Source organism: Syngnathus acus, chromosome 13 (assembly GCF_901709675.1).
Source record: "Syngnathus acus chromosome 13, fSynAcu1.2, whole genome shotgun sequence".
NCBI classification, from domain to species: domain Eukaryota; kingdom Metazoa; phylum Chordata; class Actinopteri; order Syngnathiformes; family Syngnathidae; genus Syngnathus; species Syngnathus acus.
This window is the reverse complement of record NC_051098.1, coordinates 11147797-11166399: the sequence shown is the minus strand read 5'-3', so window position 1 is coordinate 11166399 and position 18603 is coordinate 11147797. Positions and strand designations below refer to the sequence as shown.

Sequence of the window (18603 nt, the reverse complement as noted above, 5' to 3'; positions counted from 1 at the left end):
GAATACAATGTGAAAAACATTGAAATAAAATTTCTTAATAGTCTGTAGTTTGGCTGAAAGATGTAAAAAAAGAGGAGTGCTGATATAAACTAAATGGTGGAGATGACCCCCCATGAGTGAGAAAAGGGGGATAGAGAGAAGTGGGGGATAGTGTGAAAGAAGGATAGAAGAAGGGGTGAGGCAAAGGGTGGGGTTTTAAGGGGCGGGCTTGTCGTCATTGTCAGGCAAGGGGGTGGGGGGCAAAAAAGAGAGAGGAAGAGAGAGGTGCAACCAGGCAGAGAGCGCATATGTGCAGACTGGTAAGAGTAAATGCACTGGGCAGCATAGCTGTTGATACAGCCAGAGAGAGAGAAAGTGTGTGTGTGTGTGAGTGTGTGCGTGCGTGTGCACGAAAACCGGCGAGTGTGTGCACGCGAGAGAGAGAGAGAGAGAGAGGGAGAGAGAGAGAGAGAGGGGGGTGAGAGAAGAAGAGAAAAGAAGCAAAAGGGAAAGAAAGAAGCCGAGAAGAAAAAGGGAGGATACTACGACAACAACTATGCTGTGCTGCATAAGAAGAACCAAACCGGTAAAGTGCTCTGATTTGCTTTTCATCCATTTCCATTTTCCAGCTCTTATCATGTGGTAAAATGCTGCATCTCAACTTTGAACTTTCAGCGTGTTCCTTTACTGTCAGGAGGGTATAGAAGATGTTGATGTAAATGACTTGGATTTAGGGGTGGGTGGACAGTTTGTCTTCCTATAGTGGCTTCTCTACAGAGACACCAGACACGCCTTGTGGATGCAATTATCCTCCATGAATGGACGTTGCTGCTACGATGCCTCTCGGAACTCATCACGCATTTGCAGTTTAAGTAATATGATCTGAAGCGGCATTGATCATGCACTTGTTAAAAGTGAAAGAATATCGAGAGACACTCGATAGCTTCCGTATTGTCAAACACTTCATTGTACATATTAAACTTACTAACTGACGCCAGGATGGTTAAATCAGACTTTCTATTGTCTTGAGAAGAAGTGGGTGACACCCCAAAAAAAGTACATTTACACAGTGAGGAGGAGAGAGGGGAAAAAAACTGGGTGGGGTGCAGAGTGAGTGAGCAGCACCATCATGTCAGCGGCCTCGCGGGATTACAATGGGAATAAATGAGTCTAAATAGATTATCATAGCCCTCCAGCTCTATGAGTGGATCCTGCCGACGGAGGCTACAATGAAGTGTGCACTTATTTAAAGAGTGTGAAAGGGTGGCGTTGGCTCGTTAGCTCAGGATTTTTTTAAAAACAGGCAGACAAGGTGCTGCATGGAAATGGGTGGATCCGAGTAGTAGAAGAGGTACCATCATGGGAATATTTTCCATTTTGATTGACAAGAGTCAATTCCCCCCCTCCGCTGTCGTTAATCAAATGTGAATGTGATTTTATCGGAGTCCTGACATGGTAGATTTTGATGGCATTTCATTGCTTCATTCATTTCTGGATGAGTCATATTGACCGTGGCAGACAGAAGACAGAACTAAGGTAAGGCGTGATAGCAGGAAAAAGAAGCCGGAATACCGAGATGAATATTTTCAGTGCACTGTAGATGCATTGAAAGGTGCAATGCATGAGTGGGGAGGGGGGCAGTGCAGGTAAAATAACCATTTAAATGAGACTTAATATATGGCAGAAGGTAATGAGTTGGGGTGGGTGCAGGAAGGCAGAAAGGAAATGAACGTGGATGGCAGCAGAACGGGGGATGATGGTTGGAGGAGGTGGGGAAGAAGGGGCGGAAACATGGAGGGAGGAAGGGAGGGAGGGGGTGGGAGAAAGCCGGCATGCTGCACACTGCAGCCATGTGGTGGGTGAGGCGCCGGCTTTTAGCGAGCTTTCCCCACGCCGAAGGCTGCTTCAAGCATGAGTGCAACTCCTGGGATGAACATCCAAATCTCTCGACGTCAGCTTTGATGGACTGACTGTAATTATGAGAAGAAAAAAAATTAACAATGTTGCATTGCGCTCTGCCATAATGAAAAGCCATGTGCTAAGGGAGTGGCTGTAAATTTAGTCTTTGGACACAAATCAATTGAGCAACCTTTATTTTTGGAAGTCAAATTAGGTTTTTCCATCCAGAATCCTTTTTCCAGGGAAGGTCTCATCTTAATTCAAACAAAAAGTGCACTCTTAAGAAGCTAAATCTAATTTACCCTAATAGCTTCTCCTTAGCTCCGCCCACCACCATTTTTTACAGTTAATCCTCATCTCAAGACCACACCTGCCTGTCTCCTATGCCTCCACTTTCAAATCCTCCCACTCCACCCGCCATGATTCTTATCTCCGCTTCAACTTCGATTTAGCTGTAGCATAAGCCACAGCCCACATTGCCTGCTCTCCTGTGGCCACCACATCATGTCCGGTCCGGCCATGCTTTTCTCCTCTCCTCCTCCCCCACCTGCATCTCTCCTCATCCCTCGCTCCCTTGTCAGATGAGTGGTGATTGCAGAGCCTTTGTTCAGACAGCGAGTCAGGGTAATTGAATTAAAGGCTGCTCCAGAGGATGTAATGATGCTAGCATACGGTCACATATTACTCGCCGCCAAGCATTTTGTCGTTAAAGGAAGTCGTGCATCCTGTAACATCGCTCACTGATTGACGGCCAAAGAGTGATGCGGCGATGGCGACCTGTCGCCGTCGCCACCTGAGCCGCCCTAGACTCATCTGCAGGAGATAGTTGGCTACAAGGGTGTGGTGCTTAGGCTGGGTGAGCGAGACAGCGAGAGGAGAGAGAGCGAGTGAGAGAGAGAGCGACAGAGAGAATGAAAGCAGAGCTGCCTTGGTAAGAAACAAAGTCAAGATGGCACAGACAGCATGTTTGCCGCTTGGTGTCTGGATCATTTCTCCATCACTAACTACAATTAGACTTTGATCCTATAGTCAATATTCTTTTTTTCAGAAAGCACAGGAGAGATCTAACTGTTAACATATGTGCAATAATTGCAAATTAAACAGAGACACATGACATTGAATTGACTTTTTAATCCTTTGCAAATGAAGCAAAAAGAGGGAATCAAATCATTTCTCGTGGGTGTTCCACCGCATCGGACCGAGCGGCGGGATGGAGGAGGAAAACTGCATACCTGACATGTTCATTTTTGTGACAAGTGCTTCCACGGCACATCAAGCATCACTCATCCTAACGCTCCACTGTCTCATCCTTCCCTCCCCCCCCTTTCTGAAACAAGCCTCTAATGGCCCCGGCAACGAGACACTGAGGTGGCGGATTGCTACTGTGTCATTGTTGGGGGATGGGGTGTCCGTGCATGTGTGCTTATAGATCTCCAGCCGAACGACTCTGGGTGTGGTTCTCACGACAGCTGGTACCCACCCAAGGGCAGAGGCAGACAGAGAGCGCAACAGACTGCACATGTAATAGAAATATCCAGTGGTTAGATTATGTGCTGAACAAATTCAGACTCTGAGTCAAGTGATTAATTTAATCCAAATTTGAGCACTTATTGTAGTGTAATCATCTTGTGATTTTCCAACATCATAGCTTTTGTTATCCAAATTGCAGAATTGTAATGTAAATTGACTCACATTGTATTAAGATATTTTGGAGTCCAAATCAGGAGTTTGAAAATTCTGCTAAGTAATCAGGTCGAAATGGTGGTCCATTGTGAAGTGATGGGAGTGGTCTGCTTGTACCCGTGGGCAGTGCTGCTGGATTTTTTTTTTTGAATGAAAATGTGTGCTGCACAGATACAGAGGGGAATAGCGCCTGCAATGGGGGTACGTGACCGGGATTTAATTAACATGAAGCGGATTTGAGGTGGAATATAATACACGTGAGACACTAAATACATTTTTGAAAATCACTTTTTTTTTTTTTTTTGCTGCAAGGTTAATCATTTATCGCTTCTAGTTTATCGCAGGTTCTATCAATTACCACTGCAGTGAATCATAAAAGTCCATAGAATATAAAAGTATCACGAAGTTAAGCATTCTGGAACGGAAACCAAAAAAAAATCGGTATCAATAATGCAAACGATGATGCCACAAATGCGCTCCAACCAGGATGATGATCTTCCCCTTCATCCTCATAAACTCATATGAGATCACTTCTGGCACGTTATTACATTTGCACTCACACACCCTAATCTCTAAAGTAGCCGACAACCCCCTCCGATCCAATAATGATGTCATAGCACCATATTCCCAGACACCCTCGTCCCTTGCTGTCTTCCTCTCTCCCTGCCTGATTCATTGTATGCGGCCAGTAAGTAATTCTATTTAGAGTTAAGTGCTTGGGTCAAATTTTGGCAATTGTAAGCACCAATGGGATCAGTCGTGATAAAAGGCCCAGTAAGTCACCGGGGACTTAGCTTATTAGGACTCCATCTTATCACAGTACAAAAGTATATATTTGTAATATAATGAAGCTAAATTGCTCAGGGTAGTATGTATTAAGAAGTGGATGTTATTAGGCAGGATTTACACCTTTTTGAACCTTTGGGCGTCAAATGTGAATATAGCGGCACCTCTGCACCTTGTCGTCGCCTCAGCAATACTCAACTGACACGGTGACCCTGAAGATGACATGTTGGTTTTAGGGCCTGCAGATTCTACATCATGTCACACCAACGTGCTATATATATCTATATCACACGCACGCACACACACACAGAGAAAATAAAAACGACTATCAGCACCTCTTGACCCCCCCCCCCCACTGCACTTTGACACAACGTCCCAGGACCCCCCCCCCCCCCCCCCCCTTCTTAGATTGCAGCCCCTGATTTATAAGCTCCTATCGGCTGGCAAGAGGTCAGGTACACTGCCAATCAAGAAAGTCTTTCATTGCACCAAGCAGCAGACAGCACTGCGATGAGTTAGCACTCTGGTTGCCAAGGTAACCTTTGATAGTTGGAAGGGACATGGTAGTGAATGCTGAGGAAATTGAAGCAGGCAGTTGGTTTCCTAGCAGCCAGATGAGACTGAGTCCCAGAAAGCAGATTTTTTGAGAGGTAGAGCCATTCTTTTGGAGAACAACTTTATGATTGGATTTTGTTATTACTTGGGGGACATTTATGAATATTCATGTACACCATAAAAATTGCTTATCGTCAATTTGAATGATCAAGCCATGCAACAATTTGTCATTTCATGATTCACCATGGTACTAAATAGCACATGACAGTTAAAAATCGGCTTCTGCCTCTATAAATCATTGCTAAGATAAGAGAAAGGACTGAAATCAATCAATCAGAAAAAACCCAAATTGAGTCTGCATCTTTATCATTTACTTATGTTACACTGCTTGCATGCACAATTTGCGTTTGCATTGATGTTGCTTATCCACATTTTCTAATCTGTTCATTCGATGCTTTTGATTGGTTAAAAGATATTTAACCTCAATTTGTTTGCTTATTTATTTTGAATGTATTACTGTAAATTTTTCTTTGCATTTTCAGTGCTCATCATTCTTTCCTTTATTTGATTTGATTTCTTTTCATTAGATGATTAAATGACTCATAACACAACCCACAATTTGATGGACAACTTTGGATCCAGTAACCAAAGGTAATATAACGGTCCCCTTTTAATAACTCCTTGTCCTTTTCCTAACCATGGTCCTCATCCCGCCTTACACTCGCATTTTTTTTCCCAACTCGTTGACCCAACCTGTCCAGTACTTCTACATCAGGCTTACCGATTCTCAAGTTCACTAACACCTGTCCTTTTCCATTTTTAAAAACATCTTCTATCTAGCCTTTATTTACTTTAAAAGGTAAATAAGAAGGTTTTCCAGCATGACAGCTTGAGATGATCATTCTCAAGCAATATATTTCACCACTGTATTCGAAGACTTGATATTTGCATATTCATGTTGCTCACTATATATTTTTGTCAGAATAATTGAATGAAACTTCATTCTTGGCGACCAGGTGGAGAAAAATGAGGATGCGGACCAGAAAATTGAGCAGGATGGGACCACCAACAAACCTGAAGACAAGGCTCATAAGGCTGCCACCAAAATACAGGCCAGCTTCCGTGGACACATAACTCGGAAAAAGATGAAAGATGGAGATGAAGAGAAGGACGGAGACAATCCTGCTGCTGCGGAAGAAGCGACTGAGGGCGGTGAGGAGGTGAAGAAAGCAGAAGGATCTCCAGCCGAAGAGGCCGATGCTGCAGAAGATAAGGGGAAAAAGGAAGAGGAAACGAGCCAAGCCAAAAGCCCGGCGGCAGAAAAGCCTGCTAACTCACCAGCAGCCGCCGCTCCCTCTCCTGCAGGAGCAGCAACGTCTCCAGTAGGGGCAGCACCCGCGGCATCCTCCGAGCCGGCCAAAGAGGAGCCAAAGATGGAGGAGAAAGCTGGAGAGAAGCCCAAAGATGTGGAGGCCCCAGCTGCAGGAGTCAAGAGTCCCACCACAGCCACAGCTGAGGAGAAGGTGGAGGAGGGTGAAGAGAAAAAGGAGGAGGCCAGACAAGCCGACGTGCCTGCTGCTGTCAGCCCGACACCCGAAAAGGCGGAGCTTGACCAAACAAAAGACAAAGGTATGGATTATTGTTAGAAATCCCAATCTTTCTGACAGGTATTGAAAAATAAAACTCAAAACAGGAACAATCGCACAGTTCTTCAGTCCGTAGGAACCATGAACGAGTGGAAAAAGGGTATTGAGTTCACAGACTAATACGATCTTTGACACTGCACAATTAAAATGCTCAATAAAAATAACTGATGGGCCACTTGGCAAGCACCCCAGCAAATAGCTGCTTGGCCCTGCCTCCAAGATTTAAAGATTTTTGGCAGACCTCTACTGGTTAACATCAGTGTACCACATTACATCAGACAACCCATTATGAATTTTTTTTTTATGATCTTCAAGCTGAACTCACAAGGTTGCTTGATCTTGGTTGATGACCTTCAAAACTCCAAACACATTTGTTTTCCAATTAAATCAGCACTTTGGAAAGGAAAATGGTTCTACGACGGTACTACTCCATCTGTGGCCCACGGATTCTCCTGTCTGGGCCAGACAGGTACACTACAGTTAATGGAGCATGCTCAGTCTGGAATAGGCGGGGGCGTGAGACACACACACACACACACACACACACACACACACACACACACACACACACACACACACACACACACACACACACACACACACACACACACACACACACACACACACACACACACACACACACACACACACACACACACACACACACACACACCCACAACGGCGCACACCAACTGGAGCGCTACACTGAATCTAGGTCACCAAGCAGCACTGTCTCTGCGTTGTCATAGTTACCAACCACCTCAATGGGATAGCTGTCCCGCATAGAGCAAGAGCGTAGATAACAGGTGTTCTGATTCAGATGAATGATTAATGAACCATACCGGTCACGATCCACACCGGGGATGTCTGTCACGCATGAGGAACCATTGGCCCCCATCTGCTTGATTAACACAACTCAAGGCCCGGTACACACATAAAAAGAATCGAAACATAAATCGGCAAACAAGATAAGCTTCCCAGAGACTCCATCCGCCCATCCCGCAAACCATTTTCTTGTCCTCATATGTCCCAAAATGAAATCAAATCAGGAAAGTGATATCACTTGCTTACTAAGACTTCCCCCCCAAAAAAACGATGATGTCGATTGTGAGCTCATCTGCACTCACCGGATTTTTTTTCATAAGTACATTATGATGACTCAGGCTCGTGCGCTAATTATACTCAACCTGTAAGTTCTCCGATATGACTCATAATGTCTTGAGTCCCATCACCATTTAAACATTAATGTATCAGCACTTACACACGTCATCTTCCAAGTTTCAAATGCACCGACGTCCCCTTTCAATCTATATAAGAGGATGAGTTCATTGTCGTGCAGCTTATGACATCAACTTTTTTGGAAGATGATCAAGGCTGGGCTGATTTTACAAACTATGGAGTAAGCCCCCTCAAACCACAAGGGCACACATTTTGTAATTTCATCAGCAATCAAAATAATTTCCACCGCAATGGATCATAGTTACATGTAACGGTATCAAATTCTCAGAGTGGTTTAGCCTGAGGATATCACATGATATCAGACTTGACAGGTTGGAGTGCTCTCACTTTAAATATTTAAAGGAGCCATTAAGAGCGCGCACCCTTCTTATTATTTACAGTCTCTATGATCTCACAGACATGAGCAACTTCTGCCTTACACTCTTGACTGCTTATGTGTGAGCAACACTTTAACTCAGACTTTTGATGTGCAATATCTCAAAGGGCCAGATGGATTATTCTCGGCCCTGATGGGCAAACCGTCTTTCTCCAGCTCATTTTTCAGTCTCCTTGTACGGCCTCCTCTGAATTTTATTTCCGACCCATCTTTTCTCTCAGATGCTGCAGAGGAGTCTAAAGCGGAGGGGGAGACCCAAGCAGATGCAGGCGCAGAGGCCCCCGAGTCCAAGGACGACTAAGGCAAAGTCTAACCTCCAAAAAGAAGAATTAAGAGAATGAAGAAAAACGAAAATCTAAAAAAAGGTTGCTCTTTGTCTTCCCGGTGCAAAGGCAGTCCGATTTTATTTGTTTGTCATTTTTTGTGTGGCAATGATTTTCTCATGTTGGGGGAGTTTCCAGCGTGACGTTTTTTGGCTCAAGCTAATATTATGATGACGTGGTGATGATGATGTTGTTGTTGTTGATGATTCTGAAATATGATTGTTATGCTAATGAGGAGAAAGATTTGATTTCTAGCATCCTTTGCCATGTATTGTAAACGGTTTGGCAGTGGATTGTAAAACTCCCAACTGGATGGATACACATTTCATATTTAGAGCAAACAAATTCATCTTTATCTGCTTTGCAATGCACACATTGCAAACGAAATCTGGACTTTTGCCAGTGCACGCACAAAAAAAAAAGCTGGTTTTAACATGCAACTCGAGTTTTCGTTACAGTTCACGCGTATTGAAAACGCAGCAAATGGGAAATACAAAACATTATGATAAGAATGTATACTCAAATGTGTGTCATTTCCAGTTGGAGAGCTCTCGCTACTACTCCGCTTGACTCATTCAAGCTTGAATAACAACCCCCCTTTTACAAACTGTCTTAAGCCTCATTTGCAGAAAAGGACCTGTTGCCAATATGGAAATGCCATAATCGTATCATAAACCTTAGAAATCTGTTTAGTATTATGACATGAAAACTTGGATTCTGCCACTCAAATAGGAGAGCAGTAGCATGAACCATCGAACCAGATGCATGATGGGAACTCTCCCTCTGAGAGGAAAGTTTTTGCATTTACCCAAACTTAAGAGGTGTGGCGGCTTCTTTTTGATGTCTTTGGTGTTGTTATGACCGTTTATATGAATTGGGATAATCCTCTTGCACAGACGTTAAGAAAAATACATTAAAAAAATGAACACATGAATGAGCAAACAAACAAAACAAAAAACTTTTCCTATGTTTCAGTGAGTGCAATGTCCAGTTTCAACCTAACAAAGAATTCCAACTTGTGAGGAAAAAAAATGATTACAAATGGTTTCAATGTCTGTTTTCGAAATAAAGCAAATGTGCCAATTACCAACATTAATTGTGGTGTTTGTTTCAAAAGTTGCCACTCTTACCAGTTTAGTGTATACCTGCAACACAATGAGGACAAAAAGGACATCCACATTATTCTAAAATGACGTCAGCACAATTAAACTCGTTTACAAACTATAGCTGTCACAATTCAAAGTCCTGCTGAAGTCTGTGAAACTACATTTTGACCCAAATTATCTTCACTACTGTGGAGTTATTATGATTTTAGATTTCATTTTGTCCTGTTGTCTCCAACGGTACAGAACAGATGGTTAAAACTTTCACGTATTGATGTTTTATTAACATGATAAACATGCACATACAGTAACTTGTGCAACATTTCATTTGTGTTAAAGGTAAACTCAATTACAATTTTTATTTGCCATTACAACCCTACGTACATGGCTCAGCATTGGGATGATTTGCTCTCTTACGACACCTTGTGGCGAAATTACAAAATTGACGCTGATTTGGAAAGATGAGCATCCTTATTTATAAAACACAGTCGTTCTATTAGTGCACCTTAATTGTTATAGTGTGTGAAATTGTCTTTTTAGTGAGGACAAAGACTGCAATGCTAAATCAGCTTTCCATACTGACAATTCCTGCAAAATGATGTGCTGGCATTAAAGCAGATTTTTCTCAGGGACAAAAATGTCTGTCAGAGAGATTGTAACAATACATATATTCTTTTATTAGCATGTTACATGGTTATAAACACAACAGTTTCATTGAAGATTCTGTGTGTCCACCTCCAAAAGTTACACAACATCGCTAGTCACATTCAAGTACATAACATTGAATTCAAACAACTTTTATTCTCTTTTATGAACATAATCTCATTTACTTTTATTACATATCTTTTTTTTTTTAAGAAACTGCAATTACCTTATGCCATAATAAAGTTAAGTAAAATAGACAAAAGTGGGACATTGCTGTTCCTTAATGCTTGATTGAATCTTAAGTACAAATGCCATTGTTACATTTTCCCATTGAATACTTGCAGTTAGAGGCTTTGTTGATTTTACAACATTCTACTGTAGAAACATCACACTGTATATACACACAGAGGACATAAAGAAAGAATTCGAAAGAATTGTCACCCTTGAACTTTCGCTTGCCACATGCTTGTCTGGTGTCAAGTTCAGCAGTGGTGAGGTGTAAAACATTAAGTGCCGATGGATTGCTTTCTAACTGCAAGGACGGAATTGGACATCGGTCTGAAGGACCATAAATGAATTGATTGTATCTGCCATACAATTTTCCTGTTTAGACTGCCAGCTGTCCACAAACATGCATGGGAGGTTTAGTGAAAACTTCACAAAGCTGTGTATGCTGTTTTTGTCTATAGGATTGACTGGTGACCAGTCCAGAGTGAGACGTTGCCTTGAGCTCACAATCAGCTGTCACGTGGCTCATCCGCAACCCTCAACAGGATATGTGGCAGAAAATAAGATGGATGAGGTGTGTATTTTTATTCAATGTCAATATGGTGTTTGGTTCAGATAACGTCTCGATGATTTGGAAAGTAAATTACATTTCCACGACAAATATGGTTTCTGTGGCACAAACAGAAAAACAAGAGCGTATTTGTTCATAATAACAAAGCGTACAAGCTATTAGAATATCACTTTTGTGAACTACACAAATGGAAATACATTAACCAGCCACAACATTACTACCACTTGGAATGAGATCCAACCAGAGCTGTATCAATGTTGTGGTTGGTTTATTCATCTTAGGATGGCACTTTGGGTGTTGGCTGGACTCTGAGATGACCTGTGAAAGGATCCTTCAGTATGTTATACGGAGTTCTTTCTGATTTTGTTGAAAATTGCAAAATGGAAATTAATCTTCTTTGGTTGTCTATGGTCTCTTAACGCAAGGCCAATTATTCTGTTTTGTTTTTGTTCCTCGGTCAAAGTGAGGCCGATGAACCTAGCAGGATGTCACACGAGGACACAACTGTTGCCAGCATTTTGAATAAAGGATATTTCTGGAAACATCACACTAAAGATTAGAATTATCATTAGTCTAGAGTTATTTTCTCGGTCCAAAGCAAAAATTTTCGAGATGATGATGACATTTAAAACAATAAACATTCTTTCGGAAATGTCTATTGTTAATTTTTTTTTCCACTTACAAGTGTGAAGTATCATTGAAATGTTTTTGTATAGAACAAACTCATAGTTTGAAATCAAAACAGGAGCAAACAGCTTTACACGCCCCACTCACTATCAAGTCAGTGTAAATACACAAATGTTTTACAGTACTTTACTTTGAGTTGTCACAACAGTGGAAATGTGACCAAACAGCATGCAAGTGACTTGAGGTTCGGTGAAATGAAGAAACAACGGCACCGGTGTAAGCACAGACATGTTTTTCGTATTTTAGCTGTTGTGTAGAGGGGACGTGATGATGCAATAGCATGATGTGAATAAACATTCAATGGTGCTGCTCTCGTTTTGAATTCTTACAAGCCGGAAGAGACATTCCACTGCCCACTGTAAACCAAAAAAATCGAATAATTTGTAATTTGCTTGAACTCAAATGATTCATTCTCCGTTGCCAGTTGAAGTTATGCTCAAAGTATATCAGTGGCAACAAATCAGAGCTGCAAGTACATGTTTTTGACCAGCACCATTTTTTTATTTTGGTCATGAAATACTTGCGTAAGCACACATGAACGTCTTCCGTTTTCACAGTCTGACATGTTTTGCGCTTATGTGATGAAATAAAACGTTCAAAAACTTGGATACCTTTCAAAATGTTTGCATTTTCAGGCACCAAAACAAATTTGACTGTATTTACTTTCCATTTTTTTTCCCCAACTGCTGGAAACATCTCGGAAGAGTCAGATAAAATATTTGCTTGCCTGGCATTTTATCTGACGTGACAACCTACTCAATTCTCATGAGAATAGGCTGAGAGAGATTTAGAAAAAATGGTGTTGGGAAAAAAAAAAAAAGGTAGCGACGTCACAAAAGATTGATGATCGTATTCATCACCAGATCAATTTATACTCTGAATAAAGTTTACTTGACTACACGAATACTGCAGCTAGAATATTTGATCCTATCTCATCATGTAAAATTTGGCAGATTATTCCAACTTATATTATTGCACTGAATAAGCAAAATCCGGAACGCTGAAATTCTTCAAAAGACTGTTGGCATCCTCGTAAGTGGAATATCTTTATGTTATTCCACAAAGACACAAATACACCAAATTCTAAACCAGCCGCAGAAAAGCAGAAACAAAAAAATGCGTACGTATTAAAAAAAGCAACACAATTCATTAAAAGAGCACTGTTTGCTGATTCTGTCCTTCACATGTTTTTTTTTTTTTTTTTTCACGTCTATGGTGTCATATTCATTACCAGACGCTTGGCATAATATTTGCAAGCAGTGCTTGACAGCACGTAAGGTGTTCGTAACGATGCAAATAGTCTGGAGGCGGTAAGGTCGGTGTAGCAATAAGGATGTCGGCGAGTAGGAGAGGAAGTGAATGGGGAAGGTCAAAGGCCAAGTGGGAGGCAGAAGAAGAGGAGAGGTATTAACACTTGATGAAAAGGCAGGCGATAGAGGTCATGAGGAGCCACAGTGATTGAGATACGGAAGCGGCGCCGCTGATATCTCGGCCTGTTCCAGGTCCTGTGGGAGGAAATCAAGAGTGTTTTGAAGGAGACACCTCAGAACAGTGTCCTGTCAAGGTCTGTGACACACTTTTTTTTTTTTATGCTAGTACACTTGACAAAAAGCTACTTCTTTCTTGTCTTGCTGAAATTGAGATGTTTTGGTCAAGTGAGTGAGTTAACTTACGAGTGTCACAACTCATGATTTATTTTTTCCACTTTCAAGGCATCATTGGTAAAAATTTTTTAAAGTTCAAGCACAGTGAAAGAAAAGGAGAGCAGTAAAACGAGTCAAATAAATCAAAAATGCAGAAACTCGCAAGCTGCTACATAGGCCAACCATCCATTCTCCTGATGTCATTGATTAGGCCACGCCCCCAAAAGCACACGCTGTACAAGATGATACAATTTGCACTTTTTATTGTTGGTGTGTTTACTTTTGGCCAAGGATATTTTAAGGCTTCCACTATTATGAATTATAACTAACAGTAAATCAATGTCCAATATTTTCAAGCCACTGGAAGTGTGGTAGTTCACAAAATGTCTTTTCAAAGGAATAGCCAACTTGAATATATGAGTTAGAACCTTGTGAATATTCCGAAAGCAAGATTTAGATTAAAATCAGATGATCATGGTTACAATTTTGTAAAAAAAAAAAAAAAAAAGTCCCTTATTTGTTTATGTATGTAAGTTCACATACAGTATGCTCTTCAGAAATGGAAATATATTAAAATTTAAAAACATGATTGTTTCAAACACATGTATTCAATTAAATTGCTTTTAATGACTAAATTAATACGACTTTTTATATATTTTTTAGATGTTTATCACTAATTTTATTTTTGCAAGCAACTGTAGAGAAGATTTGGACAGACAACCAAGGGTGAAAACGATAGACTGCGTTAACATTTTTTCTCCACTAGGTGACAGCAAAGACAGTAATCTCAAGCCAAGCCAAAAGAAAGCTTGAAATAACATTATCCCTCATCTGTCACATATATTCAACAATATAATGGTTCTGCACTGATAATCTAGCACTAGGTGTTAAATCTCATGAGCCAATGCCGACTTTTTACGATTCCTCATCAAATTGAATGAATGAGGCGTTATCGGAGCACAATGGGAGTTTACTATATACTTTTATGCTATTGCTGGCAAAAAAGAAAGAAAGGAAAAAAAAAAAAGCCTTTATACTCACTGTAGAGGAAGACACTAGAATTTTGGACACCCAGTCGGTTAGAGGCCACACAAGTATATTTCCCATAATCCTCTTCAGTAACACTTGAAATGGTGAGAATAGTATAAGTGCCAAGTACTTGGATATTGAAGGCCTCAGAATTGGACAGCCTGGAGTAGGAAAATAGATAACATGAACCGACTTTGGAGTGGAAATCAGAAACAACTTTTCAAGCATGAGAACAGGCTAAAATCATTTTCAAATTTCACTAAGAAAGCCGTCTGCACTTGTTATTTTTTAAGAGCAAGCATTTGTGTGCTGCTCACATCTCGACTCGCACCACCAAGCTTCTGACACTTCATTATGTCAACTTTGAAATATGACTTAGTGCAAAGGAATCAATACAATTTGGTAAGTCAATTGGTCCAGTGATGAGCTAACCTCTCCCCGTTATGCCACCGACTAAATAAGACCTCCAACATAATGGATCCCATTATGCTGATCAAGGCCTTTATATGATTAGGAAGAGTTCATTTAAGGAGCGATCACTTTATCCTGCTCATGTGTGCTTACCATAAGAAGGCACGCTAGCGGTTTATGCTGACACATTAACAAAAAAAGAAAAGGAAAGCCATAAAGCTCGGATGGCTCCCGTTGGGGCACCTTCGAGGGAGTGTGTGATGACAAGTGCATGTGAATGAGAACGGCTGAGGTTAAGAGCACAGCGTTTTGTTTTCGATTTGCCACCATGACAAGAAGGGAAGATGAAAAACATGAACTAGTAGGTAAGCTAAGAGAGAAAAAAAAAACATATTCACTATTGATTACAAATCAAATGGAAAAGATAGAACAGTAATTTATCTTCTTGGAACATGAAAAAAAAAAAAGCTTCCCATATTTTGTTTGGCAGATTTCCTTGTTGTAACAATGCTACTTGCCAATGAATCTTATACTGTTAGAAATATTTGGAAAGAATTCATGTGCGGGGGATCAATAACAGGAGTGTCGAATATTCAATGGTTCTGCCAAATATATTTCCCAGGAGTTATCTTCCAAACACAAGGTTCAGTTTTATATTTATTAAGCTCAGTTCTTTCTCTGTTTTTAACATGAGGGTGGAAACAATTCCAAAATATTATGCATAAAGTTAAACTTATGAAGGAAGTTGAGAAAACATTTGATTTGATCAATGATATCAATTTCCAGAAGAATCTAATCAGAGGGAAATTACTACAAGATGTGACAGATATTATGCACAGGGGGGAAACAAAAAGGAATTCTTATGAGGAACAGCTGTGAATAGTCGGGATTCTTGCAAAAGCAATCAAATGCTGGACATTTCACGTAAACGATTGTCTGCATTGTTAATATTTATGCGTAACTTAAACAGTAAAATGGTTTTGTATGCAAGTGTGGCACGAACATTTCAAAGCAAAATCATCTGCTTAGGTTATAAGTATGTGTTCATTCCATTTATTACTAATTGACTAAATGTCAACTATTAAGACAACAAAGAAAATTGGACATATGCTTCATTGATATTAATTTCTTCCTCATCCACAGTATGCAAATGGGCCTCGCTCCAAGTCCATCTTTCCTCTTTTAATCAGTACCAATACGAGTTACTCCGCTGTTAAAAACCAAAACAAATCCATTCGCATTACCATAAAAGAATAATTAATATTGTCCAGCGTGCATGATATTTTATTCCAGAGCAGTAAACTGTAAAATCAACTAAGCAGGCACTGATAAATGGTAATACTATGTTGCATAACTATTAATAGCCAAGAAGAAAAACTGCAATGCCACTTGCAGTTTCTCTCATTGAGACTACGAAAAAATGGTGGAAGATTTGCAATGTGAGCGGAGGGAACTTCACATTGAAATAGGGTGTCCCAGCTGTCATTATCCGGGAAAGTCATTACACTCCTTGAGACTTGCATTACACTTGAACATCTGCTTCTCTCGCACAATTTGCACTTTCACAAGGGAGCGCGTAGCATTTTCTGTGTGTCAAGTCGGGCTTCTATTATGGTGGAATTACTTTCTTGCTTCAAAACACTGCAAATTGGCTTAGTGTTAAAAACTGTTGCATTGACACTGACATGAAATAGCCTGTGTGGTCTAGGATGCACTGAGTGGAAATTGAAACTACGCCCTTTTGTAATGATTGAGGTTCACTGGTTAGACTTGAGACCATTTGGAAAGAAAAGAAAAAAGGTACCTTTTTTCGTCCCTGTACCATTCAAATTCCGGTGTGGGCACAGCGTTGGCTTCACAACCCAACGTCCCTATGCCGCCAAGCTGGGCCTCCAAGCTCTGGGTTTTCTTTATGGTTGGCGGGTCTGCACAGTTCAAAATATAAATATCAGTTGCATTTCAAAGATTGTGACCGAACCAATCAGAAAAGACTACAATAGCTCATCAATGCAAATGATGATGCTTGGCTTATAAGTCAACAAAGAGTGACCGTATTTTCCGGACTATAAGGCGCACCTAAAAACCTAAAATGTTCTCAAAAGCCGACAGTGCGCCTTATAGTCCGATGCGCCTTATGTATGGACCAAATTCCTAAATTTAAACTGGCCCGAAGCACTGTGTCATGAAATCAATCATAAGTGGCCCGCTGAAGACTATGAATCATGAATCAAAAAGACTATGGATCATTATTTTGTGATTATAAAGTCATTTGTTGTGTCTTAAGTTGAAATAAAAAAGATAAAATGGAGAATGATTTGATTTGGATTAAAAATCTGACATGATGCATTAATGGTGCGCCTTATAGTCCGGGACGCCGTATATAAGGACAAAGTTTTAAAATGGGCCATTCATTGAAGGTGCGCCTTATAGTCCGGTGCGCCTTATAGTCCGGAAAATACGGTAATAGCAATGACATATTTATATGGGGAGGATGAAGAGTGCTTCAAAATGTTCACACTCCAAACATCACCCTCCCACGCTACCTTTAGTCAATCTCAACTCTTATCCGCTCTACATTCTGTGTGACATGAGTTATGACGAGAATACTCATCACGGCTTCCAAACGTCTGTGATTACTTACAGTTGACAATCACATTGACATATTTGACGTCAGGCGTGGCGACATCATTGCTGGCCTTGCATTCGTAGCGACCTGCTTGGGTTCGCATTATACCAATGATGTCCAAGTACTCCTCTCCATCAAGCGGCTCGGCTGTACGGAAAGACACACGGAACATTCAATGAGTCAGAGTGGACTCAATTTTCCCCGGATACTGCTCATTAGCATAAACAGAGAGGTCAAACGTACAGCAAATGACAACAACAGATGAGATTGAAAATAGAGACGACTAAGCAATTGAGATGTGTGTAATTAAAAACAGCTAATTCCACTTTGAGTAGTCTCGCCTAGTGTGTTACAAAAGTAATAGAATCAAGGCGTGAATGGATGTGATTTACTCTCTAAAGAACCACTTAATGTAGCATTTCCCACATTTTGGACCAAATGCAGTGGCTAAAAAACAACACCCTGAATAAATGTGTATTATCTATTTAATGAAGTGTAATAAAGATAGATTGGGTAATCTTGTCCATTGGGGAAATATGTGTGTGTATGTGTGTGTGCAATATACGTGCGGATGCATTCAAGCTGGGCTTCATAAATATCTCGACGTTGAGTTTGAGCCATGTATGCATGAATGGGCTTGAAGACACTTTGAAGGTTTCCAGGGGACATTGAAAACTGATTCAAAGCGTGCACATTAGAGGAAAGTTCATGAAGCCTGGAATTACACCGCGTCACATCTATATCTCACCGCTAATCTGGAGAAAGGGGCAAGTGTGCGTGACGGCGATGGGGAATGAGGATGATGGAGTATCAAAGGGAAGGAAAATGAAATGATTTGATGGTACATGGTCAGAATTTATGCTATCAAGTGATCACTTATTTGCAGGGAATGATAGACAAGGAGTTTTTTTTTCCAACATGAAAGATTCTTTTTATTTTTGCATTACAGCCTTTTTTGCAAACGAGGTAGGTCAACTTTCTGTCAACCAAAACATTGCTTGCTAAGCAGCCTTTAATCACACATTCTCCTCACATTAAACTGCAGAAAGTCAAAGGCCTGTTGGGGAGAGGCAAAGTGAAAGAGAACAGGGATTAATTTGGAGTCCGAAAGGAATTAGACTTCTTCTAAATGGTTGCTGGATACTAATTAGCAGGTGAGTTAAGGTTGCTGTGG

General features: G+C 40.7%; 2 protein-coding genes across 3 annotated transcripts in view; one reads left to right on the top strand and one right to left on the bottom strand.

The window, feature by feature from the left end:
- The first annotated feature begins 257 nt into the window (after positions 1–257).
- On the top strand, positions 258–9582 carry gap43 (growth associated protein 43). Its single transcript, XM_037266983.1, has 3 exons — positions 258–565; positions 5919–6531; positions 8385–9582. Exons 1-3 carry the CDS (start codon positions 536–538, stop codon positions 8462–8464), a joined length of 723 nt encoding a protein of 240 aa, XP_037122878.1. The 5' UTR covers positions 258–535; the 3' UTR covers positions 8465–9582.
- Positions 9583–10242: 660 nt separating this feature from the next.
- The window catches only part of LOC119132080 (limbic system associated membrane protein), a 92091-nt gene continuing 83730 nt past the window's right edge, over positions 10243–18603 (bottom strand). For both annotated transcript variants that reach the window (XM_037266982.1, XM_037266981.1), the window contains 4 exons: positions 17445–17576; positions 16608–16728; positions 14405–14553; positions 10243–13225 (listed from right to left, as the gene is read on the bottom strand). In XM_037266982.1, the coding sequence (XP_037122877.1) occupies positions 13128–13225; positions 14405–14553; positions 16608–16728; positions 17445–17576 (500 nt within the window). In that variant the 3' untranslated portion in view covers positions 10243–13127. The remainder of the gene's footprint in view (positions 13226–14404; positions 14554–16607; positions 16729–17444; positions 17577–18603) is intronic.

Excerpts from the sequence above, each read along its gene's own strand:
- gap43 (XM_037266983.1), top strand. The coding sequence starts at position 536 with ATGCTGTGCTGCATAAGAAGAACCAAACCG. Across the intron at positions 566-5,918 it reads GCATAAGAAGAACCAAACCG|GTGGAGAAAAATGAGGATGC; the intron begins GTAAAGTGCTCT and ends CTTGGCGACCAG. Across the intron at positions 6,532-8,384 it reads TGACCAAACAAAAGACAAAG|ATGCTGCAGAGGAGTCTAAA; the intron begins GTATGGATTATT and ends CTTTTCTCTCAG.